Source organism: Pseudonaja textilis, chromosome 2 (genome assembly GCF_049901715.1).
Source record: "Pseudonaja textilis isolate UNSWEBS1 chromosome 2, rPseTex1.2, whole genome shotgun sequence".
Classification (NCBI taxonomy): Eukaryota; Metazoa; Chordata; class Lepidosauria; order Squamata; family Elapidae; genus Pseudonaja; species Pseudonaja textilis.
The window spans coordinates 157,762,764-157,790,237 of NC_141991.1; the positions used below are offsets into that span (position 1 = coordinate 157,762,764).

At 38.5% G+C, this 27,474-nt stretch overlaps 1 protein-coding gene across 8 annotated transcripts in view; it reads right to left on the minus strand.

Annotated features, from left to right (window-relative positions):
* Nucleotides 1–27,474, minus strand: part of SIDT1 (SID1 transmembrane family member 1) — a 65,970-nt gene that overhangs the window by 9,335 nt on the left and 29,161 nt on the right. For 5 of the 8 annotated variants that reach the window (XM_087926185.1, XM_087926184.1, XM_087926182.1 and 2 more), the window contains 9 exons: nt 24,867–24,938; nt 22,307–22,455; nt 20,721–20,794; nt 15,865–15,931; nt 14,127–14,200; nt 13,132–13,255; nt 12,242–12,359; nt 10,846–10,982; nt 9,370–9,475 (listed from right to left, as the gene is read on the minus strand). In XM_087926185.1, coding sequence (XP_087782311.1) covers nt 9,370–9,475; nt 10,846–10,982; nt 12,242–12,359; nt 13,132–13,255; nt 14,127–14,200; nt 15,865–15,931; nt 20,721–20,794; nt 22,307–22,455; nt 24,867–24,938 — 921 coding nt within the window. Of the gene's footprint in view, nt 1–1,528; nt 1,544–9,369; nt 9,476–10,845; nt 10,983–12,241; nt 12,360–13,131; nt 13,256–14,126; nt 14,201–15,864; nt 15,932–20,720; nt 20,795–22,306; nt 22,456–24,866; nt 24,939–27,474 lie in introns of all 8 variants that reach the window. The other 3 variants (XM_087926183.1, XM_087926179.1, XM_087926178.1) reach the window with 1 other exon arrangement.

A 27,474-nucleotide genomic window follows, 5' to 3' on the forward strand; every position in this document is an offset into this window, starting at 1 on the left:
TGAAAGCTAGGAAATTTTGAGATAATTAAGAATGGATTTTTGTAGGAGATGATTGTAATCTCAATTATGGACTGGTAATCACAGGCTACAGGCCTAACATTCCTTTTACATCTTCCAGAGCACTTCCAGAATATGTAGCCAAAAATTAGCAGCAAAAATACTAACTTTCAAGGAATATAGCTTTTCCCAATTTGTTTGCTACATGGCAAACCTTCGTAAGAATTTATCTACTCATTTGACCCCTAAATCATCTAAATTTAGAAATAGGTCCTTCTAACTAACATTTCAGTCCCATCTACAATTAGCATACTGTCAATCTGGTCTTTTACCCTGAGGCTGAAAAAATAGAAAAAGAAAGTTAATTCTACTGATTCCTGTAAATTGCTCATTTCTACTATAGTAGAGCAATAATTTGAATGGGACTTATCTCTTAAAGATACATTCTGAGACATGAACTGCTTTCTACCAGCTCTGGCTGATACATAAATGTTGATTCTTTCGGAACATAGATAACATGGAATATCCGGATATAAGATAAAAGTAAAGGTTCCCCTCGCACATACGTGCTAATCATTTCCGGCTCTAGAGGGCGGTGCTCATCTCCGTTACAAAGCTGAAGAGCCAGCGCTGTCCAAAGACATCTCTGGGGTCATGTGGCCGGCATGACTAAATGCTGAAGGCGCACGGAACACCATTGCCTTCCCACCAAAGGTGCTCCCTATTTTTCTACTTGCATTTTTATATGCTTTCGAACTGCTAGGTTGGCAGAAGCTGGGACAAGTAATGGGAGCTCACTCCATTACATGGTGCTAGGGATTCAAACCGCTAAACTGCCAAACTTTATGATCAAAAAGCTCAGCATCTTAGCCACTGAGCCACTGCGTCACAATCCACACAGTGGAAAACTACAGTTTTATCAAGAGGTTGGTCAAATCTTGACCAAGACAGGGTGAATGGAAATGTTTCAATAATTCCCAATACATTTTTGAATGCAAATAGATACTTGCTTTAATACTGTACTTAAAAGTTTCATGCAACTAAGAGCATGTGCATCTGAAGGGCTATCTTTTCTTCTAAGAATTGTTGGTACCATTATCCAAGTCTCAGAATAGATGCTTGTGTCAGCTATGCTGTCTTCACTATGCCATGCTCCTATTTTCTTAGGTCTTTTCAATGTTTAACTAGAGATACCATCATTCTATACGACTCAGCTTCCCTACCATTTTTTTTGTAGGTTGCTTTTTAAAATCAGGCCCTATGAAAGCATTTTATAAAAAACATATCTGCCAGTAAGTTTGCTGAAAGGTGCTCATTTATGCCATCTCCAGCAACCAGCATTCTTGAGAAATAATACAGTAATTATGCCATCTGGTTTGTTTTACAATTTCTATTCAGAAGACTAAGGGGATTCAAGTTATTTTTTATATCCATAAAAATCTAGAAAAATTAGCATGCTTCTTAGTCTTGCTGCCAAAATCCTTTTTTGCTTAGTCCAAAAGGGGAAGGTTTAACACCAAATGCTAGTTACCTGGATCAGAGACATCTGGCTCCAAGTGAAGCAGAAAAGAAAAGAAGGGGGAAATGCTTGTGAGAAGAATATATTGACACAGCAAGGGGAGTATAAGGCAGCTAGGAGGTGTCCTCAAACACTTGCCAACCAAAATGTACCTACATACACAATTAGCAGCTCTATTCTTCCTGTGGAAAGCACTACCTGCTGAAAACTAACTGTTGCTTTCAGTAACACAACACAAATAAATACATGTGCAATGGGTCAGTATTAGGTAATGCATAAAAAGTCAACATGGTGTCAGCTTTAAAATTCAGCTGACACATTTTTTAGAGTGTTGGAGGAGTTGAAAAGTTCAAGATGATTCTGTACGTCGTATTAAGAAATTCCAGTGGCAGTTAATTGGGTTTTGTGATTTATGAAGTGTAGAAGTGGGAGGAGAGAAGGTGGATTTGGTGTAAAGCGTGAAAGTAATTTCACTTGGGAAATTGCCTTTGAGATGCCAGATCTGTTTCTAAATAAATCAATTGGAGAGAAATGTCTCAGAGTGATTGACATCATAGATACTTTCTGGATGCCTTACATTTATTTCCCAAGTCATTCTTTTAATTTTTGAAGGGGCTTGGCTGATACCTCCGAGTTCTTTTTCCTGAGATGGAAAATTATCAACAATCAGCCGAAGTTGGAGAGCTGCAAGGGGGAGAGTATGGGGGCCCTCCCTCTGGAACATTAATTGAATCTGCAAGCCTTTGTTTGGATGAGATGATGGATGCTTTCAGAATGACATTAGAAGAAAGAGGTTTGGGAGCTATACCGAAGTGTTTCAACTCAAGAAGTTGTTATAACCCAGAGGTAACCCAGCCGGTTGAAGAGAAATCTTTCTCGAGCCCCAGGCAGATTGCTATTCTGTCTGATTGGAGGGAGGAGACGATACAGATGCTAGTGGGAGGAAGCCAGAAAGACACATCATCTGACAGAGGGTATGTGGCAGCCTCCGAGGCAATCCCCTCATTTTCCAGAGGGAATTTTGCCCCCTGCAGAGAGTATCCAGGGTGGGGATTTTATCCAGGCCAGGGGTGAATTCAATGCCAATGGCAGCCAGCACTAACCCAGCCTTGGTCTGAAGGAGGATTACCCAGACAAAAGACAGCAACCACTTCCCCTCCACCTGACCAGGGAAACAGGCCACACCCATCTTCCTCCTGGCCACCACAAATGCAGCCCCAACCGGCAGCGAGGCCATAGAGACCCCTATTCCAGAGAGGCACCACCCAGCCAGGATACAGGGGGCCTACCCAGCCTACATACGCCACCAGGCCAGTTCTTTCCATTCCAGTACAACCTGCAAGGACCTGGCCTGTGCCACCTCCGCAACCACGACCTAGGCTGGACCAAATACCTTTTAAGACCATATTCGATGGCCGCCATGAACATTTCAATTACTTCTTCACTCAAATCTGATCCCATATAGAACAATTTGGAGATCAATACACCACAGAGTGCGATTTGATTACGGCCATAACAAACAGGATGAATGAAGGGGGTGCTTCAAACTGGGTGGCCCAACTACACAATGAACAAGCCCCTGAATTACGTGATGTAAATGCATTTATTCAATTATTAAGACTCAGATTTGAAAATCCAGACAAGGTAGCAGAGAATGAAGAAAAGTTAATGGAAATGAGGCAAGGCAAGCAAGCCTTGCCAGAATTCATTTGGGACTTTAGAAGGGTTGCAAGCCACCTCATGGATTGGCCTGAAAGAATGACTTTACACTATTTTAAAAACACCATTGATCCAGAAGAAAAGAAGGCCTGTGAAAATAGGGGAATCCCAGAGACCTTACAATCATGCTGTCGCATCCCTCAGCTTAGATCGCAGCATCAACCCACACGGGAAACCCCTTCCAGCAGCCCTGCCTAAAAGAATTGTGACTAGGAGACCACCAAGTGGATCAGCTGAACCTGCTCGTTCCAAACCTACCAGGGTGCTGAAATGTTACCGATGTGGCCAAGCCGGCCATAGAGTAGCAGACTATCTGGCCCCTGCTCCTCTACCACAAGCTCCACAGTTGAAGTCTAATCCATCTGTTAGAGGTCGGAAGAATCAAGAAAGACCTCTGGCCAGGGGCGGGTTTGCCAAACACAGCTGGGAAAGCCCCCTCTGTGCAGACGGGAGCAATGGACCAGACCACCACATCCCCAAGGACCCGACCTGCGAAGATGACCCAATGGTGAGTGATCCCATCATACCTTTTACAGTCAAGGTCAAGTTAGTGGTACCAAACACGGGGGAGGTCGGGGATTTAGAAGCTGTCATTGGTACTGAGTGTTCTAGATGTCTTATCGGACTCCCCATCGTTGAACATTTGGGCATAAAAACTAACTCGCTAAAATGCCCAATCAGATTTGAGCAAGTGGATGGAAACTTAATTGGGGGGGGGGCACTCAGATGACTGAATTGATCAAGATGGAATTAGGGCTCCATCGCGAACTCATAGGCTTCATAATGGCCCTCAAGATGTCAGAATCAATCATACTGGGACTTGCTTGGCTAGCCAAATGGGCCCCAATGATCAAATGGGAGGATGGATTCAGAAAAATCCTCATTGGACCAGGCCAATTGCCCCTTCTTTCACTCACTACAAAGCCACTGGTCAGCTTGAACCCAGAGCCTGAGCGAGCATCCATGGTTTCCCACCTTCTCCCAGATAATCCCCAGGTCCACGACCAATATAAAGACTTGGATGAAGCATTCAGTGAAGAAGAGTGTAATGTCTTACCTCCTCATCGAGCCACTGATTGTGCCATAGAATTAGAACCCAGGGCGAAATTACCAAAACCAAAGATGTATTCCATGGCGCCTGCTGAAATGACTGAATTAAGGAAATACATTGACAGCAATTTGGAACGAGGTTTTATTGAGCCTGCCAAATCAAGACTAGCTGCCCCTGTGTTGTTCAAGGAGAAGAAAGATGGATTGTGATTGTGGGTTGACTTTAGAGGCATGAACGCCATATGCGTCAAAAACATGTACCCCCTCCCCCTTAAGAAGGACTTATTGAACCACCTGTTGAAGGGCAAGATATTCACCAAGCTAGATCTCAGAGAAGCTTACTATCGGGTCCGCATCAAAGAAGGAGATGAGTGGAAAACTGCTTTTAACTGCCTACTGGGTAGCTTCCAATTCATAGTCATGCCTTTCGGACTTCAGGGGACTCCTGCAGTGTTTATGCAGCTCATCAATGAGGTGCTACACCTGCATCTTTATGGGTGAGGGGGATCCTTGTGTACCTGAATGACATCCTTATCTTCAGTGAAACCATGTTCAATTGGCCCGACAAGTTCTAGAAAAACTTCTAGCCGCCAAATTATATGTGAAAGAGTCGTTGGACTACTTAGGCTACCGAATATCCAACCCGGGGATTGAAATGGACCCCAGAAATGTGAAAGCAGAGCTGGACTGGCAACCCCCCAGAACCCGAAAACAACTTCAAAGTTTCTTGGGGTTTGCCAACTTCTATAGACAATTCATTCCGTCCTTTGCTGAAGTTGCCCTCCCGTTGACAGAGCTATTAAAAATGGGCCCGTCACCCACCAAACTGAAGCCAAGTCAACCCCCGGCTTGGACTATGGACTGTCAGAAAGCTTTCAAGGCCTTAAACTGCCTCTTCACAGCTGAGCCCATCATCCAGACATGACCAAGCCTTTTATTGTCCAAACAGATGCAAGTAATGTAGTGGTGGCAGCTGTTTTGCTGCAAAAGGACTCTCAAGGCCGATTGATGCCTTGCGCTTATGTGTCCCAAAAGCTGACAGACATAGAGCAAAGGTGGGCGGTCTGGGAGAAAGAAGCATTCGCCATACGATGGGCTTTGTTGACTTGGAGGCATTTTCTAGAAGGAGCGCCAGAGGCCTTTGAAGTATGGACTGATCATAAGAACCTCGAGGCTTTAAAGACCCCTAGGAGATTATCACCCAAACAAGTCCGCTGGGCCCAATATTTCAAGTGATTCAACTTTAACGTTAAATATATCCCCAGAGGGAAAAACGTACTGGCGGACGCTCTGTCCAGAAAACCTCAGTTTGAAAGCCATCGAGAGGAAATAGTACAAGCCTTAATTTCAGAAGGTCAATTGGCAGGCCAAGTGACCACTCGAGCCCAAGCCAACCGCAACCCCAAACACCTGGAAAATAAGCTGACTACAGAATTGAAAACAGCCCTATTGACGGACCCTTGGTTCCTGGACCATCAAACCGAGTTGACAATGAATGATGGACTAGCTTGGAAAGGGACTAAGCTTTATGTACCCACAACCCTAAGACTACTGGTACTAAAGCGTAGCCATGACTCCTGACTGGGAGGCCACTTCAGATTCCTAAAAACCCTAGATTTACTGAGAAGACAGTTCTGGTGGCCAAAAATGAAACCTGATGTTGAGGACTATGTAAAAAGTTGCTCAATTTGTGCCACAATGAAACACAGAACTGGAAAATCCCCTGGCCTCCTGCAACAAGTTGCTGAACCAACCCAACCTTGGGAAGAAATCGCAATGGACTTTATTGTTGAATTTTCTAAGAGTGAAGGGAATATGATCATTTGGACTACAATTGACTTATTCTCTAAACAGGCCCATTTTACAGCCTGCAAAGGACTTCCATCTGTGAAAAAACTTGCAAAGCTGTTCATGAAACGTATCTATAGACTACATGGAGTACCTCATAGAATAATATCAGACAGAGGAGTACAATTTACCGCAAAATTTTGGAGGGAATTTCTGAAATCAATTGGTTCAACTCAAGGGGGATTGATTGAAGAATACATTAGATGCTATGTAAATTATCAACAAGAAAATTGGGCTGAGTTGTTACCTTTTGCAGAGGTTGCTTACAATAAGGCAGTACATAGCAGCATGGGATTGACCCCATTCCAAATCAACACTGGAATGGATTTTGTCCCAATGCCAGAGTTACCTAGACAACCTCCCTCATCCATGTCCCTAACAGAATGGATGAACTCATTAAAGTAAGTATGGGAAGATACAAAAAAAGCTTTGACTGAAGCTGCAAAAAGTTATAAAAAACAGGTGGATAAACATAGATCCCTTCAACCACTTTTTAAAGTAGGGGACAAAGTATATTTGTTGATCAAGTATCTTTGGTTGAAACTGCCAGTAAGAAGCTGGGTCCATTCCCAATTTTAAAGATAATCAATCTGGTCACTGTCCAATTAAGTCTTCCTTGAATATTGGGGAAAATTCATCCAGTATTCCATTGTAGTTTACTAAAACCAGCTACTACATCAATGATAAGATCACCACCAATCGCTCCCCCTAAACCGTTAATGGTACAGGGGGAAACACATTATGAAATTCAAAAAATTCTAGATTCTAGATTATACCATGGCCGATTGCAATATTTGGTCTTATGGAAAGGATACCCTCTCTCGGATGCTAGTTGGGTAAAGAGTTGGGATGTTCATGCTGATCAATTGGTTAACCAATTCCACGAGGATTTTCCCCACAAACTGAAGGATCCTCGGGGGGGAGGGGGTTAAGGAAAATGTGTTAACCCTTGTATCTGGTTTTTCTTTCCTTTCTTTTAGGAGGAGGAGTTTTCAAGGGGGGATGCCTGTCAGCTTTAAAATTCAGCTGCCACATTTTTTTAGAGAGTCGGAAGAGTTGAAAAGTTCAAGGTTATACTGTAGGTCGTATTAAGAAATTCCAGTGGCAGTTAATTGGTTCTCTTGATTTATGAAGTGTAGAAGTGGGAGGAGAGAAGGGAGGAGATAAGGTGGATTTGGTGTAATGCACAAAAATAATTTCACTTGGGAAATTGCCTTTGAGATGCCAGATCTGTTTCTAAATAAATCAATTGGAGAAAAATATCTCAGAGTGATTGATATCATGGATATCTGGATGCTTAACACATGGATTCTTACTGCAGTTCTATTTCTCAACCTGGCTGGCAGGGGAGTCCTGGGAGTTGAAATACATGCATCTTAAAGTTGCCAAGATTGAGAAACAAATGTAATCCATCGGAGGAAAAAACAGTAAGAAAGAGTAAATCTCATTCTCATATCCTGTCTGTTTGAATGCATTTGAATGCATTAACCTATTAATAATTAGAGGTAGTAGATGTAGAGGTAGTTAGGAATTCTGTTTTTCTTTTCCTATCAAAAAGACTTGCTTTGCATGTCTCTATGTAAATGCTTTCTATTGGTTAGGGCAGAGGTGTCAAACTCACGTCATCAAGGCAACATCACATGACATATCGGAACTTTCCCCCCCTTTGTTAAACTGGACATGGGCATGGCCAGCGCATGACACATTGGCCCAAGGGCCAGGAGTTTGACAGTCCTGGGTAGACAGATATTCTCAAGGCTTTCATCTGTTTCCTTCTTCACTTCTGACTCTGATCTCTGCACTTCAACTATTTACTTGGCTCACTTTCTCTTCATAATGGACCTACATCAGCAATAGGGATACTATGCAGGAAGGTAAATGCATCAACAAAGAAAGATCAGATGGAATCAAGATAGTAGAAAGACACCTAAGGAGAATTGCAGATTGAAAATTAATGTTACCTAAGGACAATAATTCCAGAGTAGCAGCTCAGATGGAGATATAAAGGACAGAAAAATCAACTCAAAAATTTGTTTTACTATGTGGAAAGATGAATTAGCAAAAAGCAGTTCATAGTTCTCTCAATCACAAAATATGTATCTGCCTCTGTAACATTTTATCTCAATATGTATGTGTATCTGCAGCATGTCAAAAAAATAACCTGGTTACCCAAATGCATATTGGACTTTGAGATAGATAAGCTGAATTATAGTTGAGAAAAACAAAAATTTCATTTTGATTTCATATACAAAGCACAATGATACCAAGTACCATCATGTGCAAGATGCATTGCAGGATGGGTTTGTTGAACACAAGTATTAACCCTAAGGGGAGATAGCAGCTGAGATACTCACCAAGTCATAGTCAAGAGATCAGTTTAAAAGCTTTTGTGAAGAATCAGAATCATTAACTGGTGCGATAGCCATTGTGAAGGAAATGCATGCACCAGCTTTCTGTGCCTATAAATGTACTAACCCCCAGAACAATGGATGTAGAGCTAGACTCTGCACTTTTATCTCCTTTTTTAATCCAAGAAGCCTTTTTTTTTTTACTTAGCAGGTCCTTATATAACATGTAACATAGTCTTATTAACTAGGCTGATATTCTCAAAGTTTTTATTACTTTCTTCCTCTCAGTTCATCTATATTTTTCTTTTAATTCTGAACTGAGCAATTTACTACCTCGGCCAATTGAAAGATAGCACATTATACTTGTAGATAGACTTAAGTAACTGGGGTCTCGTAACACTAAATAAAGCTAATCTATTTTTCTTTCATGCAAGCAGCAGTCTTCAGGATAATTTCTTTTTAAAAAATATTTTTTAATTAACTAAATAAAGAAAACAAAAAATATTGTATATAGTCATGGATAAGCCCATCCAGAGGTAGGTTGACCCTCAATTTTCATGTTTTAATTTTCCAAGTTTACCTGACAGTGGCACATTTTCATTTTATTTTAGTTCAAACTTCAAGGGTTTGCTTCTTCACTGATTACCTTATATTTGACTTTACATAGAATATACACCCACACACACACCAACATATATCCATGGATGATTATATTAATCAGTTTGGCAAATCTCTAATTTCTTACAAAATTTATACATTGCTTAGTATATTGCTTATGCAGCAGATTCTCCAAAATATAAAACTATTGTGTCTGCTATTCAACAATGTTTGGGCTAAAATCCTAAAATAATTGGATCTTAATTAGATTTACTTCCAAGTAAAACTTACCTATCTTAAAACGACCCATATAGTAAATCTGGGTGCTAAGACCAAGAGAGGCCACAACATGGATGATGGAGAAAAGGACCCAAAACCACACATTTTTCCCAAAAACCTTGGAAGGAATAAATAAATAGTTATCCCAATATCGGACACGAGTAATATATCCTGGCTTTCAAATAAAAAAATATTAAAAACTTTATAGTGAACTTTTTTCCAACTTAAACTAAGTTTGATGATTAGAAAGGATTGGCGAGACATACCAATAAACCAATAATTAACATAATCAGAAAAATCTAACAGTAACTTAGTAATGCAGCTGTAGAATAGGGATGGGAATAGGTAATTGTCTAATTTATATTTTAATATAATCATACTCAAATTGCATTTCCATAAATCTAAATGCAAACTAAATGTAGATGCAGCTTTGGATTATTTTATTAAGGCAATGAGTTGTATTTGAGCTGTAAATAGTTTATTATTACAGTTTATTATTTTTACTTTTTTTGAACTGTTTTTACTTACTGATTGGATAATTTCATTAAATCAGGGACTGATCCTGGATTCTGAGAAAAGCACTCTCTAGGCTATGATACTTAAAATACTTTCTACAAGAACATATGACATTGTTATTTATTAATACATAGTTCTATCTTTCATTCAGTCAGAATTTTTTAACTGATGCATCCATAACATATCTCTATGCCTGACCAGATGGGAAGCTCTACAATACATCATTGGGACAAGATGATTTTCAGGTAACCTGGTCCCATGCCATGAAGGACTTTAAGGGTGATAATGAACACCTTAAATTGGATCTAGAAGTAAATTGGCCCCCAATGAAATTCATACAGCATGCACAATCCTTGGGGTATCTAGAACTATTCATGCTATTTCTCCTATTTCTATACTATTTCTCCACCAGCTGCAGCTTCTGGATATCCTTCAAGGATACCCCAAATTTTCAAATGGATGGGGTTGAGCACTTATAAAGGTAAAGGTTTTCTCTATCTAGTTGTATGTGATTCTAGGTGGCAGTGCTCATCTCAGTTTCTTAGCCAAAGGAGCCAGGGTTGTCCAAAAACACTTGGTCCATGGTCACATGGCCAACATGACTATATACATAGAGGCACAAAGAATAATGTTACCTTCCCACCAATATGGTACCTATTTATCAATTTGCATTTGCATGCTTTTGAACTGCCAAGTGGCAGGAGCTGGAGCAAGTAACAGGCGTTCATACTGTGCAATGTTCAGGTCTCAAACCCAGGCTGTCAGGTTTCCAGCTGACAAGCTCAGTGCCTTTAACTGCTAAGCCATCGTACCTCTACTTGAGCATCTATAGCTGCTTTTTTTTCCTGTTTGGCATCAGTGAAAGTTAAGTTTAAGTTCATGAGTGTCCACAGAGGTGTTCCCCCCCTCCCGAAATTCTGCCTTACTTGGACTCTATGTACAATAGCATCATTGCATAAGACACAATCCTACCACTCCAAGTACAGCAAGGCAAATAACGACTGCAAAGGATGCATAGGCTGAGTAAGCACTGGCGTTGATGTCAGGATGGCGAGTCTGATATAGTTTTAGCATACACAATCCTGCAATCATATACATGAAAGAGGTGTCTGCCAAAAGAAGAGAAAACAGAACAATTTTTATCATGGTTACTTCTGTTAACATTAAAGAGATAACTATCACTCTAGACCAACTATTAACTAATAATATTAATCATTAAAAGATCTGTTGTTGTAGAGGGCTGAGACTGCCAGAATGAGGCCAGATACTAAAATAAAACCCACTCTCCAGATTGCAATGTTAATTTCAGAGCAAGACGTCTAAGCCCTTTTGATTGTAGCATAAAGACCATAGGAACTAGTGACTAAAGGTATGAGGAATTAATTTTTCAAACCAATAGCCAGCAGAGGAACCTCAAGACCTCTTAGTTATAGTAAAAAACTGGTTACTGTATAAAAACACATTTTGTTTTTGTATATTTATAATTGTTTTTTAGAATTGGTAACAGCACAATTTTATGCATCTTACTCAATTAGTTTGTTAAAATCAAGAGGACAGACAGCAATTTTAAAATACAGATAATCCTTGCTTAACAACCAGACCCATCAAAACCTGACCTGTTGCTGGAGTTCTGATGGTTGCACGCATGTACATGCATGTACATACACAACATATACACATATCACCAGCTCACCTTTATTGCCAGTTGCAGCATTCATGACTTACAACAGTTGTTTGCTGTTTTTTGGCCTTTTTGTTTGGTTTCTGGCAAAAAGCATCCATAGGAATCTACTGGTTCACTTAATAACCACAGTGTTCTCTTATGAACACATTTACTTAATGACTGAGATACTTGCTTAAAGATCTCCATTAAAAAATGTAAAATCAGGTCTGGTCACACATGGGTGCCTTTACTTATGACCATCATGATTTATGATGGAATTCCAGACTCCATTATGGTTGTAAGTAGAGGATTACCGGTATAAAGCAAGACCCCACTCCTCCCCTCCTCCAAAAGAAAATTACATACATAAGCTGCGTTTGCACAATATATACATCTAAAATGGAGAAGGTTTGATTGTGTTACAGTCCGTTCTGTGAACGAAGCCACTTATTCAACATTCTTATGTCAACTGAACATCTCTTGTAATTCTAGTTTTCAGAAAGAAAACAAAAAAGCTGGGTTTTTTTAGGCTAATAGCATGCAAACCTAATACAGTGATGAAATGTTAGAAACTGATTCCTTAACTGTTTGCTTAACTCTTTTGCTTTTCTTTTTCTAAAATCTTGAGATGCCACTAAACCCAACCTGCTCAAAAGGCCAGAAGGCTTTGACAGGTCTTGACTGGAAAAAGCCCCCTCCACTTACCAAACTGGAAATTAGTGTAATTTGGACAAACGTGGTAGCAAGCACTGAGGACACCTTCCATCATTAGAGCAACACCCATGGCATAGAAGAGGCCAAAATGCTTAGGGATCCCATATTCCTTAAAGGTAAGAAAAGACAGGAAGAACCAAGCACTATTTTATAACTTATTTCTTTCATTCAGAACAAGTAATTAAATGAATAGATAAAACAATTAACACCCAATTAACAGCAACTAAAATTATTATCAAATAACTAACTGAAGAAAGTAGACCACACTTTACCATACAAACAGTACAACTTGATGTGGTCTTTTACTTCCATGTGAAAAATATGAAAGGTGAATTGCCTTCTTAAAATAAATTTACTGTTTGATGTGTTTTTGCAAAAATTTTCTTGATTTTGCCCATGCTCCCACTCCCTCCCACCTCTCTAAAGTCACCCCCTCCTCACCCATATTCAGCCTCTCTTTCCTGCCTGGGGTTTCTTTGCAACTCAGTCTTGGCCGCCTCAAACTTCTCACTAGTTGCTCTCAATGCTCAGCCTTTTCCCCACAGAAACTTTCTAGTTTGAAGGCAAGTGAAACTCAGAGATCTCCTCTCACTGAGAGAAAAGAACTTAGGGAAAATAATTTTGAGCAAGATGCTCCTAGAGGAAAATTAAACACCTTCCCCAACACAAATGCCAGGTCTTTTTAATTCAACTGCCTGGTTATTAAAACAAAGTCCTTGTAAAATAACCATGAGATTGCAATCTGCCCAAAGGCATAGCTCTATGAAGGAAAAATAACAGAAAGGATCCTTTCCTTTAGCAAAATCCTTGGCTTCACTGGCATTGTAAGAACCAGAAAAACAGAGGCCACCTTTACCCAGCAATAAAGTAGGGGGTTATACCATTGCACAGATATCTTTCATTTCCAAGGAGCGACGATGAAGAAGGTCTCTACATAATACAATCAACAGGAAAAGGATACCTAGCAGCATGTGGCCAATGTTACTGAGGATGTTGTTGAAAGCACTGCGGAAAAGTAAAAAAGCCATATAGTGTCTGGAATTGAGCATATAAAGTAATTGTAAGGGAATGCAACTATGTAAAATAGTATTTTTTTCTGTTTATTTAAAGGGTCATCCTAATCCCATGTGCAAAGCTGTCTTTTGCAAGGCCATGGAGCCAGCAGCGATAACACTGGCTTTGCTCGGCTAACATTGTGAGAAAAAGTGAGGAAAATGAAATAATCTGACACCCCAGGCCCCAGGACTGCAAACCCAGGTACAGCCATCTGAAATGTTTTCATAATCAAGAACTGAGGAAGAAATATAGTTGTATATAGTTGTTCCAATTTACAGTATTTCCCCCCAAAATTACTATTGGGGGTGCCTTGGGGGAATGGAATCCAGGACTACACTTGCCACAACCCCATTTCCCAATTATACAACAAAAAACTCAAATTAAAACCCAAGTCACTACTATCAGACCTGGAAATTTTGCCCCCACCCACTAAATGTGCATGTAACTTGCCTCTATATGTGTGTGTCAAATTCCTTCAATTCAAGTTAAAAATAGTAAAGTCAGAGCTTCCTTTTGTTTGGCTTTTGGTTTTGTCAGTATTTCTTTTACAGGATTTTATTCTGTTTTTATTAAATGATGTTATTAGTCTTCAATCAATACTGCTATAGTAATGGATTCAGGAGTGAACAGAAAGTTGGACTAGAGATGCATTCCAATCCTTATATTCTACAAGTCTATAAACATTAAACTTCATGCAAAAAATTATATTCATTGCAAACCACTTACCCCACAGAAAATGTCCACCCCCATTTCCCAATTACACAACAAGAAACTCAAATTAAAACCCAAGCCACAAATTAGGAACGATCTTCATGCACACCTCAGGACTCCCAGTGGATGAGCACAAAGGAAGTTATAATAGCAGATGTCCTGATTTCCAGTTATATTCACCACCTAAAAAGGGGAGGGGGGGGGAAAATAACAACTCGGCATAACGTTTTACTTATATTTATTGCACATCTCAGCTAAGACAATCAACAGCCAAGCAATATTTGGTATATCTGAGCTTCATCCCAAGCAGCAGAGCCACTACTTTTAGATCCCCACAGATATTCCAGTTATATTTGGTGTACTGGATGTACTTTAACAACAGTTCCATGGTTTGGTATGTTTCTTTCATGTGTGCAGCATAGCCAACAGGTACTGAAGGGTGTAAATTGCCATTGTGTAAAAACAGAAGATTTCTGTAGAACAGTATGTGATAGATTAAATTACAGATTATTTTCACAATTAGCAGCCAAAAATCTGTAAGATACACTCCAAAGAGTTCAGGAAGCAAAATCTTTGTTGACAAGTGTTATTTCTGTGCCATCTTAGTTTTTCCACCACAGCAATGCATTTCCATTTCCTATGCACATGCATTCAATTTTTTCATGAAGAAACATAAATACGTAACAGGCATTATAGGTCTTAATTGGGGAATTACTTCCATTCATTTCTCTTCCTATTGTCTAAATATAGGGAATATTCATTTGAAGCTACAATGCTCTCCACTACTCCATGTCCTTACCATCAAGACAAGGAGATGCATAGTTTCTTTCCCCTCTCCTCCCTCCTTTTATGTCTCCTTCGGACTTTAATTAGAAAGCTTGAAAAGTAAGGCAAACAGAGACAGAAATAATTTGCTGGGAGAAATTGGAAGTCAGAGTTGGAGGAAGCCAAGCATAACCACTTTTTGTGGTTATTTTCCAATTCCAGTGGCCAAAGCAAGGAGATCATATGGAAGGCTTGGGTTAGGTGCAAACAACCAGAAATGACATGATGAGATGATCAGAGTATGTTTATTGTTGTTTGCCTATAGATAGGGATCTTGCCAGACTAAAGCATCTACTGTACAACCACTAAATAAATATTGTGAAGTTTTAGAGAGGGTCACCCTTCAATCTCTTCCTCCTCACAAGGGACTCTGGCTACTCAGCCTCCTCCCCTCAACTCAAAATCAAATTCCACCACAGATACGGTATAATCAGCCTCTTCTAGAATCATATGGCTGGATGTGACCACCGTAACAATAAATAAGAAGCAGAAACTCTCCATAATAGGGCCTTCTGCTAGGATTTTTTTGAGTGTTAGGGACCAAGCAAAAATTGGTTACCAAGAAATTTGATGACAGTTGTTTAACTTTGTTGAGTATCTTTTACATTAAACCCAGATTAATAAAGGAGAAAGGAGCATTGCAGATTTGACTATCAATAATATTGTAGCTTTCAACTCATTTTATTTCGATACTTCATTTCTGTAAGAGGTCAAATAAAACACAGGTTTTACTAATCACTAAAATGAACAGACTAAAATAAAATGCTCTTGAGGTAATAGGCATTCTCATGCAGGCCTGGGTGAAATGTTGAAAATGCTGTTTGTTATATCCTTTCAGTGTAGTTTGTCTAAGAGTGAGATTCCTGCTCTCAGCAGTACATGGCATCGCTATAAAAGCCAAAACGTATATAATTGGAACTGAACTTAAAAACAGTTTGCAAAGCAATAGGGCTGGGGGTAAAAAGTAGAAAAAGATATTAACCTGGAAACTTAGTCTGTGCTCAGAAGGCACAGGAACTCACCGTTTGGTATGTGATCACCAACTGGACCACAGGTAAAGCATAGAAAACAGCAATTGTGATGATGTTCCTACAGAAAACAAAGCATCTTATTTAATAATGTGTGTGTTTCCACTGAACTTTAATAAATGGTCTCATTGGAGTAAAGAAAGCAAAAATTAATTGCTTAAACCAAACATAGAGTTAACATGACTATAAACGCCAAGGTGATCCAGAATTTATGATAAGCCCCCTCAGCAATAGGAAAAGGGTGGAGAAAAAGATAGAGACATAAAAAACACAAAAACCCACATTTCTAAAGCTGTTAACCTAAAGTTAAAATTCCAACCAAAGCCAAACTGCCCCAAATAAATGCTTATGTGAAATACATGCCTGTATGTATATATAAGTGTCAGAAGCAATGACAATAATAATTATTTCTTCTATTCCTATTGTTAATTACAGTGATTCTCGAAAAACTAAGCAGGGTCAGACCTAATTAGTATTTGAATAGGAAGAAAACAGGTCTTTTCTACATTTGGAGACCACACTAGAAAATTTTACTTTATTTTGATCTAATTCTAAAAACTATTTGGACTATTCAAAATGCACTTATCTGCTTGGATCAATTCAGCAAAGTGGCACATATTGAGAGCCACGGAAACAACCATGGAAAAACTGTGCAGTTATCAGTTAGCAAAACATGTTTTTAAGCCTAGGAAATGAAGAAAACATTAGAAACCCAGAGTGTCCCTGCATTAATTCTCTGGGGAGAAGGCAACAAAGAGAAAATCTCTGTTACTATAGCCTATATCAGCGTTTCTTAACCTTTTTCCTCACAGGATTTCTTTCCACTTTAAAAATGATGGAGGACCCCAAAAGAAGTTGTCTTTGCATGGGTTATATTTCTTGATACTATTTAACAAATTAAAAAATAATGATGAGAAGTGTGTCTTTTTCAGTTTTTGCTAGCATCTTTAATACCTGGCTGTTAGGGATATACCCTAGCAGAATCTGCACGGCAGTCAGGCAAAATATGTGAGATAAACGTTTTTGTAGCTTACACTCAGTAAAACAGATACACTGTGCTAGTTAAATAGTTTATTCCAATAATAGTTATAGCATAGTCAAAACAGTCCATATATCATTCAGTTGCAAAGTCCAGTGTCGAAAAAGAGAGGTCAGTAAACTTACAAATATCAGTCCAGTAATATATCTCCTTGCAGTAGAGATATGAAGAAGTCAAACCTCCTTTCTTCCTTCGACGTTCAGCAACTCAGCAGTAGGGAACACGCAGTTAGCAAACCATCAATCCATCAAACCAGCAATAGTCAGCAATCCAGCAGGTTCTATTGCTCCCTCTTATGGCGGTTTCACACCGCACCCAAAATTACATGCTTTGCAGTTTAAAGTGACACACACTTAAACTTACAATCATAGTTTATATATATTATTTTACCCAAACTACGTTAGGTAACCTTGTTATTCCTAACACTGGCAAATAATTTGATTTCATAGATCTCTAAGATGTCTTGTGGGACGCTCAGGGGTCCTTGGGCTACAATTTAAGAAACATTGGCCTGGGGGACTTCCGGTTTGGGCTTCTTCGGTGATGAACCAAAATCGCGATTGTCTGCAATTTTGATCCGTGCTCGCCGCTGGAGTGCCCCGAGCTGCTCGGATTTGGTGTTGAAGCCACCTTGTAGACCTCTACGAAGAAGGGGGAGCCATCAGCGGGGTTGAAGAGAGCCGCATCTCTCCTCCTCGGCTGGCCATTACTCCCTTTCCCAAAGGCAGTTGCAGCGGTGGCCAGAAATGGCCACCTCAAAGAAGAACCCGACCAGACAAGATTGTGCAGGAGGAAGTTTAAAGAAGAAAGTTTGACTGACCGGGTTGAATGGAGAACATCTATTTAAGGTACCTGGAACCTGAATTCTAAAGACTAATACTATTCCTAAAAAAGATTTTAAGCGGCGAAAGAGAAAGGGAATTAGCTTTTTTTCCTCTCACATTGACAGTTTTAATTGACTTGGAACATTAAGAAGAAGAGATTCGAATAAGAAATTGATACTAATCCACTTCGACATTAATAGGCTATTTCTAGCTGAAAATAAAGTGTCAAAGGGATAAAGATTCTTGGATAATTTAAAAACTCTCTTTAAAAAAAGAAAGAAAACAGAGGAGGGGAACAGGAAAAAAGAGGGTGGAATCTGGAAAATGAAGGAGACCACCTGGAACTTAAAAAAAAATTGACAGTGGAATTTTAACAAGGCTTCCAAAAGATACATTGTAGCTGAAACTTTGTTACAAGATAATAAAGCCCCTGGAAAGAGAAAGTGAGAAAAGAAGCTAGAAACAGTTTTGGATTATTGGATGATTCCTGGAACTTGGGATGGAGGATCCTAATGAAATAAAATAAAATCAATTGGGGGTTGTTTAAATTTTTTTAAAATGACATCACTCCTTCAAGAGTTAAAAATGAGACTTAAAGAACAAAAAGAAGAAGCACAAAATGGAAAAGGATCTTTTGGCTTCGTATTTCAGTTTTTAGAAACAGAGAACTTGAACTATGAAAAACAAGAAACTCTGGCAGAACAAGAAGGGACAACGAAGAAGCCATCTTTAATGATGAAGCAATAATGATTTAAGCGGGATAAAAAAGGGAAAGCGGGGAAAGGGAGTTAAAAACTTAAGCACTGAAGCAACAACCAAAAAAAAGAGTAATTTGAAAAGTAATAATATCAAGAAGAAGCAGAAGGGAGGATCACAGAAGGGAGAATCAAATAGAAAAGGGAATAAAAAAGGGAGGGAGAAGAAGAGAGGGAAGAGGGAAAGGAAAAGAAGCTACAAAAGATAGAAACAAGATATAGAGGTACAGGAAAAGCATACAAGAATTAAAGGTATAAACCTATTTAAAAGACACAGAGACAATGGTTAAAATTTAACTTGAGAGGATTCTGAAAGGGTGCATGGGATAGCTTTGTTATATTAGAAACAGAAAAGGGTTAGAAAATATGTTAGATGATTAAAGTGGTAGAAAAAATTTCTATTGATGTGTAGTGGAATATTTGTTTGTAAAGAGAATAAGGCTCTCAATGATTTAAAAAGAATGTTTAAAAAAACTGAAAAGAAACATGGAAGATTTTTATCAGTTGACAAGATAAACTTGAATAAGAATAATAACTTTATTGACTACTGTTAATAACTATTGTTTGGTTTTTATTTAAAGACAGTAATAAGTAAAATATGAAATATAGATGATTAAAGTGAAAGACAACTGATATTACTAGGTAATGTTTGTTAAAAGAAATAGAAATGTAAAAGATTGTTATTAATATTAATGGCAGAGCTGTACTTGAATAGAATATTTATTCCATTGACTATTGTTATACATATATATACACACACACACATATATAAATCTCCACACCACAAGCCAAGCAAACACCTGGTCACAAACAGACCCCACCTGATACCTCCAGCTCAAACACATCCCAACCAGGCATCCAGATTAAACCTAGCTTTCTAATAAATGATAGCCGTCCTTTTACCCGAAGCCAAGGTGCACTAAAAGCCTCCAATACAGAAACACAATGTTGACAGCCAATCAAAAAATGCTACAAAACAGACAGAAGATATTAGAAACACCAATCAAGCAGAACACAGCAAACTCCAAGACCAATAAACACAGACCAAGACTCCCAACCAATCAGGATGAAGAAAAAAACCATTCTAACACAGCAGTAGGCTAGCACCAAATTTAAAACAGAAACGGCTATGAAAACCTGACTCGCAGATGAACACAATACACAAGCCTGATATATATATATATATATATATATATATATATATATATATATATATATATATATGATATTCAGCTTTGTTCGGGTATTTTCCCACGATAAGGAAGTTGTGCTTTATATATATACTTTTTTCTTTTAAGAATTCAGTGTGTATTTTAAGGGAATGTACCAAGCAGAATTCGATTGAAAATAGGTATGTGATATAAAATAGAGGTTAGAAAATGAATCTTATAACTGTAAAGATGTAACTTAAATTTTTAAATAAGAGTTGAAAAAAGATACAAAGGTGTTATATTCCAGTCTAGTAATTACAGGGGAAAATTTGCTTTATATAATATGAAATTTTAAACAGGACAGACGAAAGTATAAAAACATTGATTAGAAAGATTTTAAAAATCAGAAAAAAAAATAATTTAATTAAGAAAGGTAATAATTTAAATAATAAATAAGATAATTTAAAATAAGGCTATAGGAAGTAAAGAAAGGGAAAAGCTATTGAAAAAATTGTGAAAATAGTTATAAGATATGGATTAGTATGTATAAGATAAATATGTATCGAGTTTATGTCTGTATGGAGAAGTGATAACCCGGGGCCACGCTATTCTCAAAAAAAGATATTTTATTTGTATGTTTTGTGAAAACTTAAATAAAACTTTTATTAAAAAAAAGAAAAAGAAACATTGGCCTAAATCAATAAAATAGCATTCCAATCATTCCTGACCAGGCCTAAAGGGCTAACATTCATATTGAGGTTGGCTGCCAGTACATTTCTGGTTACTATGCAGAGTGCTGAGGTCATTGCCTCTAAAGCTCATGTCCCTGTTACTCAGTATAAAATCTGCCCATTCTGGGCACTCACCCCAGAAACAATTAAACAATGAAATCTACTTCTCTTCTAGGTTCATCAAGGCAAAATTATCCAATTTGGCCCTGGGAAACCCATATTTAACCAGTATGAGACTCTTATTTCACAAAGAAAAATTCCTGAAAGGATTCTGTTTAACTTATGAGAAGAAGAGAAAAATGAGTTCAATTTTTTTAAAAATGAGTTCCATTAACTTGTTAGTAACTTACCAGAAATAAATTTTATACTTTTTGCTGACAATTCTCCGATCCTTTCTGGATAGGTCTGACAGATAAAGGAACATCTAAAAAGAAACAGGACAAGCTCTTCATGGTCTTTAAAAAGATTAAAAGAATTAAAATACAATCTAGCTTTTCAGCTCAGGAATGTCATTCAAACCTGTCAAGGCAAGCACATGAAACCAAATTTATTCCCTTAAAGTAAGGCATCTGAGCACAATCTCCTGAATTTTAACATACTGTATTACCAGTGTGACCAGAACCATATTCAAAAACTCTGCACAATATAAATTAAGAAAAGATTTATTTCACTCCAGCTCTTGACAGTAAATATTTTGACAGAAAAGATTGAATCACACAGTTTGTGATTAAACAGAGTGGTTCACAGTCACAACCATTAAGTTGGACTAAAATCTGCCTGACAAAGATGATGCTGGAAGGATGGGAAGAAGAAAGAGAGGGGGAGAGAGTGAGAGAGAGATTGGAGATTCTGAAACTTCTTGTGCTGTTTCATGATCACAGGTCCCTAAAAAGAGTGTGGAGAGTACAACCAGCCAGTGGTGGTATGAGAAGGAATTTGTATTGTTTTTAATTTCATTTATACTCAAAACAGCAAGAATTCACATAAACCTTGTACCTGCTGTCCTATGCTACTGTTTGCATAAAACACAATTACCTGAACTAATAGCTCATATCCTAAAATTATAGTTATGATGTATTTATTTAGGTTATAACACTGTAAAATTAGATTTTGGGAGCAATTAATAATAAAATGTGAAAATATAGGGCCAATTTGGTGTACTGGTTAAGGTACTGGCCTAAAAACCAGTGGACTGTGAGCTCTAATCCTGCCTTAGGCAGGAAAGCTGAATGGATGACTTTGATAGAAGGATGAAGGATTATTAGGTATATTAGCTGCCTTGAGTTATTTATAGAATAATAGTGGGATTAAAAAATATAATAAATATGATAAATACAAGGAAATAAAATAAGCAATACTATTCAATTCTAATTATAAATAACAAATGAGAACCTGATTAATTAAACCTTCTTTGGGGACCAGACATTTATAGCTAAGAAGCTTTCTATCAACAAATCTTTGCAGAAACACTCTGATTAAAAATGATATATTTTGGTGTCTTTATGTTTTGATTAAAAGTGGGTTAATTTCTGGGCAAATTTCCTTGGTAGAGAATAGCCTGTTCTATACTGCTTCCTCACATACATCTGAGCTAAATATTTACAATCCATCATTTTTCAGAATATTTTATTCTTTGAACATAGAGAAAAAGCTGACAATAACATGTAAATACGTTCTCAAGGCAAAGCTTTAGATCAGGGGTCTTCAAACTTGACAGCTTTAAGACTTGTGGCCTTCAACTCCAGAATTCCGCCTCCAATCATGTTAGCTCAGGCATTCTGGGAGTTGAAGTCCACAAGTCTTAAATTTGTCAAGTTTGAAGGCCCTTGTTATTAGATCTTAGTTTGTTGCATTTCAAATATAACTGCAATGATGTAGAGAAAGGATACGTTAAAAACATTCTTATAAAAATGCAAAAGCCATTTGCAAGAGAGACCTTAGTGCGGATTACATTCTTGTTGCTTTCAATTTCAGGCATAGTGTCAAAATCACTCTCCTCTTCCACTGAGCTGTCTGTATCACTGCCACAAGGAGGCCGGCGATCTAGAGTTGATAATTCTTGACCTCCACTGGAGTTTGATTCATCTGAAAATGAAAAATGTGGTGCAAAAGTTGGTTGTTTTGTTCATTTTTATGCGAGTCAGTACACAACCTTATAGTAATGTTGAAAGTCTTTCTCATAAGGTTTGAACAATGAATATTGGTTTTTTTATACTGCCAAACAACAACAAATTCAAGCAGGTAAGGAGCATCATGTCTCTCCAATGTCTTTAGTGTCGCCGTCAGTTCATATCTTCATAATTTTCACTTTCATCTTCATTTCTGTTTCCTACATGGGTATGAATTCTGCCAATGTCTTCATTTTCTGCTACATCCCTTTGCTCAGAAATAATAATTTGTATGAGAACTCCCCCCCCCCTCCATAAGTAGTAGTGCTTTTAACAACAAGTTACTCGCTCAATTTATATTTTGGAGATAAATTTCAACTAGGAAAATTTTTAATTCCAGTAAGGCAAATGCCAAGGGTCAGTTGTAGCACATAATACGATGTGTTGCTTTGTCACCCCACGCAGAAAGCAGGCAGGGATGAATTTTCCTTCTAACCATGGGTTGAACCATGGTGTTGAAGTATTCCTTCCATATAAGAGAAGGGGACATGGGCAAAGGCTGCAGAGATATGTTCGCCTTGTGAAAGACATTTTTCTGCTTTTGAGAAGATATTGCCAACCAGAAGCAGTGATGACAGCCCAAAATAGGCAAGAATTGTTGAGGAAAGGTGAAGAAACAGTTCTTGTCAGAAAAGAGAAAGAAAATCAAAGAAATCTGAAGCATATTTTAGAGGAACAGAATTTGTTGAGGTTGAGTTCTTAGATGGAATTTCTCTTTGATAAGTTTCCATGTTACATCTTGTCTTACACTCAGGTGCTTTGGAGCAGGGGTCGCCAACCTTTTGGACCTCAGGGACCACCAAACTCATAATTTCAAATCCCGCAGACCCCTAATGTGAATTTTGACTAACAGTGGCTTGTTAATGTTGGTGGGAAAGTCAATCCCATATTCCAGAGCTGCAGTAGTCACAGGACTGGTGAAGGGCGGGTGGTGTCAGATGCCCAGACCAAAAGAGCTCCAAGGAAGACGGGCTCCTAATAACCAGGCAACACCCCCACCTTCGTCCTCCAAACAAGAGGACTCCCCGAGGCTGAGCTCCAGGTTTCTCCTGCCACTTCCAAGCAGAGAAGGGTCCCTCCTTCCAGGCCTCGAAGCCTCTCCCCAGAGCATGTGCGTGCTGGGCTCTCCCCATGGGGCAAGGGCATCTCCTGAGGAGGACCCCACCCACCAGCAGCAAGCCCAGGTCAGAGCAGAGCACCGAGAGGGACAAGAAAACTGATGACGCCCCATTCTGGACCTCTGAACTGAATGGTGAGTGCAGACTTGCCCACTCACCTACTCCCACCATCACCAGCCAGTACTTTTCCTCCCCCGGGCCCTCCCTACAGCCCGCAGACATCGAGGAAGAGCCCAGGACAGGACAGGCAAGCTAGAAGGTGTGGGAATGCTATGCAAATGCAAGTAGCACGGTGCTCCTGCACCTTCCAGTCGTCTCCATCGCTGCTTCAGCCAGCCTGTACTGCCAGCCCCCTCTTGCTGCAACAGCACAATGTTCATTATATGTTGCTCTTCTCTGCACTCTTCCTAGAGTCTCAACATCTTTTTTGTATCATGGTGACCAGACTTGGATGTGGTATTCCAAGTATGGCCTTAACAGTGCAGTATATACTGCTAATACCTTGCATGATACTTCATGTGATACCATTCGTCTGTTGATACAATCTAGGACAGCATTAACTTTTTTGGCAGCTACAGCATATCTCTATTGCTACTCTGTCTCTTTATATGTGTGTGTGTGTGTGTGTGTGTGTGTGTGTGTGTGTGTGTGTGTTTATGTGTATGTATATATGTGTGTGTGTGTCTATCGATATAGATAGATAGATGATAAATAAGATAGATAGACAGTCAGAAAGCCAATCAAACATGATAGATTATGATAGAACTGTTTGATTGGTGGTGCTCTCTGAGCTTGGTCGTGTCCATGCAGACATTTTATTACCTACAAACTAAGTAACATCATTCAAGCTACTGTTGCTGTAAATCTTGACTCTGTCTTGTACAGCATGTACCATGGCTCTTCCTATTTTACATGATTCTGAGACTAACAATTATCTTTCCAGCTGCCAAAAGCTGACTCCCTCCACATTAGACAAATAGTATTTTAAAAAATGTGTATGTGAGAAAAGGAACATAAAAATTTGGACAGAAAGGGATACAGAAATGGACTACAATAAAAATACAGCAGAAAAGAAGAGAAACAAAACTGAAAATGACAAGTTGATCCTCAACTTCAAGCAACAGCTCATGGACATAAATGCACTATTTTTACTAGCTAAATAATGGATACAGACATAGCAAACATCTCTGAGACTGAAGAATTACTATACCTATAGCTCCATAGCTGCTTCCTTCAGGGGTGCTGGCAGTGATAGGATGAGAAGAAGTCATAGTCCCAGGACCTACAAAGTAAACCAACATGGAATGGCTTTTTACTTTCAACATGCCCAATAGAGAGGATAATCAAATATTTAGAATTGAGAAGAGATGTCTCCTTCCATTTGGCTTTAGGCATTGCCAAGCACTATGTTATACCCTCTGTTTCTATCAGATGATGAAAACCCAACTTTCTGATAATAGCAAATTTCAAAAAATGAATCCTTGAGAAGGAAGGTGGAGGGCCAAGTCCAGAGCAGAATCCTTGAGCTATCTCAAGGATTTAGGGATGGACCATTCAGGCTGAGAAGCCTTCTTAATTGCCACATTTCTATTATCTTGGCCTAACCCAGGCAGCAGAAAACAAAATTCCCACTTTGGGGAAATCAGAATGCACAAGTCACCTAATGACTCTATTTAAGCTTCACATTATAAAGAGCTTATGAATTAAATGTTTATAGTTTTCTGTGTTGTAAGAAATAAATTTATTTCTTAAAAGTTACTTTATTACCTAAATTATTTCCTGTTGTCTATAAAATTGATTACTTCTATTTAATAGAAGTATGAAGTTTTCAAAATTAAAGATTTTCAAATACATTATTTAGGTGTAATTGTTACAATAGCCTTGTATAATTCCAACTATTAACCTTCTTTAGCAGGGAGTAGCCCAAAAAGTATACACACATGTGAAAGGAATCACAAGAGTCAAAGTGTATTGGATAATATTTTCATTAAAAAGCGATGTGAGAGGAAGTTAGCATGCTCAATGTTGTTGTAATACAAAAATTGCTGGAAAAATACAAAAAAATATATGCAATGTCAACAAAATAAATATTTTGTAAAAGGGAACATTAAGGGACACAAATATATAACAGCATCTGAGTTAATTGCGACAGCACAGAGCCACAAGATTCTGTAATACAACCACCCTGAGATAGTCCCAAAGGTGCTTTTCCATGAAGCAACTGGACTTTTAAAATTTTTCTTTGAAGAAGTTTTGCTTCTCATCCAAGAAGCTTCTTCAACTCTGACTGGATGGTGGGGAATAGACGGATTTATATTTCTTGTACACAGCTGGTCATTTGCATTCTTTTAGTGAGTCGTTAAGGCCACATGAAGGTTTATTTGTGTCATCAGGGTCAACTAAGTGGTGCAAATGAGTGTGGAGCCTTCTTGGAAATGTTGAAGGGACTGTGCTGTGGACTGGAGATAGATGACGTCGTATTTGTTGAGAGAGGGATGTTCAATTTTGACATAGATGACCCTTTGATCCCTCTTTCAAGCCAGTGGTCCTCTCTGTCCAAAATGTGGACTTTGCTGTCTTCAAAAGAGTGGCCTTTGTTTTTTAAATGCAGATGGACTGCTGAAGGTAGTTCTGATGGGTTTATTCTTCTATGTTGTGCCATGCATTTATGGTTATTTTGTTTCCCCAATGTACTGATCTGCACATGGCTCACAGCATTGTACTGCATATACCACATTGCTAAGTTTGTGTCTGGGTGTTTAATCCTTGGGGTGGACAAGCTTTTGCCTTAGTGTATTCTTGGATTTGAAGTGTAGACATATGTTATGTTGGCTGAACATCTTCCTGAGCTTTTCCACTATTCCTGCAACATATGGAATGACAACGTTGCTTCATTTATTGTTCTCTTCCATATGTTGCAGGAATATCAGAAAAGCTCAGGAGGATCTTCAGCCAACAGAACATAGGTGCACACTTCAAACCCAAGAATAGCTCAGGCAGAAGCTTGTCCACTGCAAGGATAAAATGCCCAGATACAAACTGAGCAATGTGGTATAGATTGAGACAGATTACATGAGAAAATAATGGTGATAGAGGGATGAAAATACAATATCCCCTTTTCTTGCTCATATAATTTCATAGATTTATCATCTATACCAAGGAGAATTATACATCTCAGTTCAAAAAGAAAAATGAAGAAAAAGTCAGGGCCATTGAGATTACAAAAATCCCTTGATAGCTGAGGCTGCTTGTTCTTTGGTGAAAAAGTGTCAATAAACACCTTCCTCAGCTTTCCAGATAAACAGTTGGATTGGGCAAGGAAATGGAAAAGGCCGCCTTGAATAATTCATATAAGTTGGCTCATCATAGCAGAAGTGACAGAGATGAAAATCAACAGAATCTAAGTCTAAATAGAATGAAATGGAAGAGACTTCAGTTGTAGGGATATTGTAGATCCCCTGGATACACTACATTTTTGTACCATGTAGAGTTTTGAGTAGACCTCTATGTTAAAATTCTGCTGATTTGTTGTCTGGAAAAAATAACAAATTTTAATAATATCCAGGGTAGTATCTATATACTGTAGCTGATGAATAAACATCAGGTGGGAGTTCTCCTGATTGGCATGCAACCAAAGAAAATTAAGTAGTTCAACAAAGGATTTTGATAAATTAGATGGAATCTCTGGAAGGAGGATGAGAATAGCTTGGAACAGGAGGGGTCTTCACTTAATGACTGGCTGAGATTTGATTAACAACTGATCATGGATGGACAGGATTGCCATCACTAAGTGATGTAGTCAGTGACTTTGCACTTTA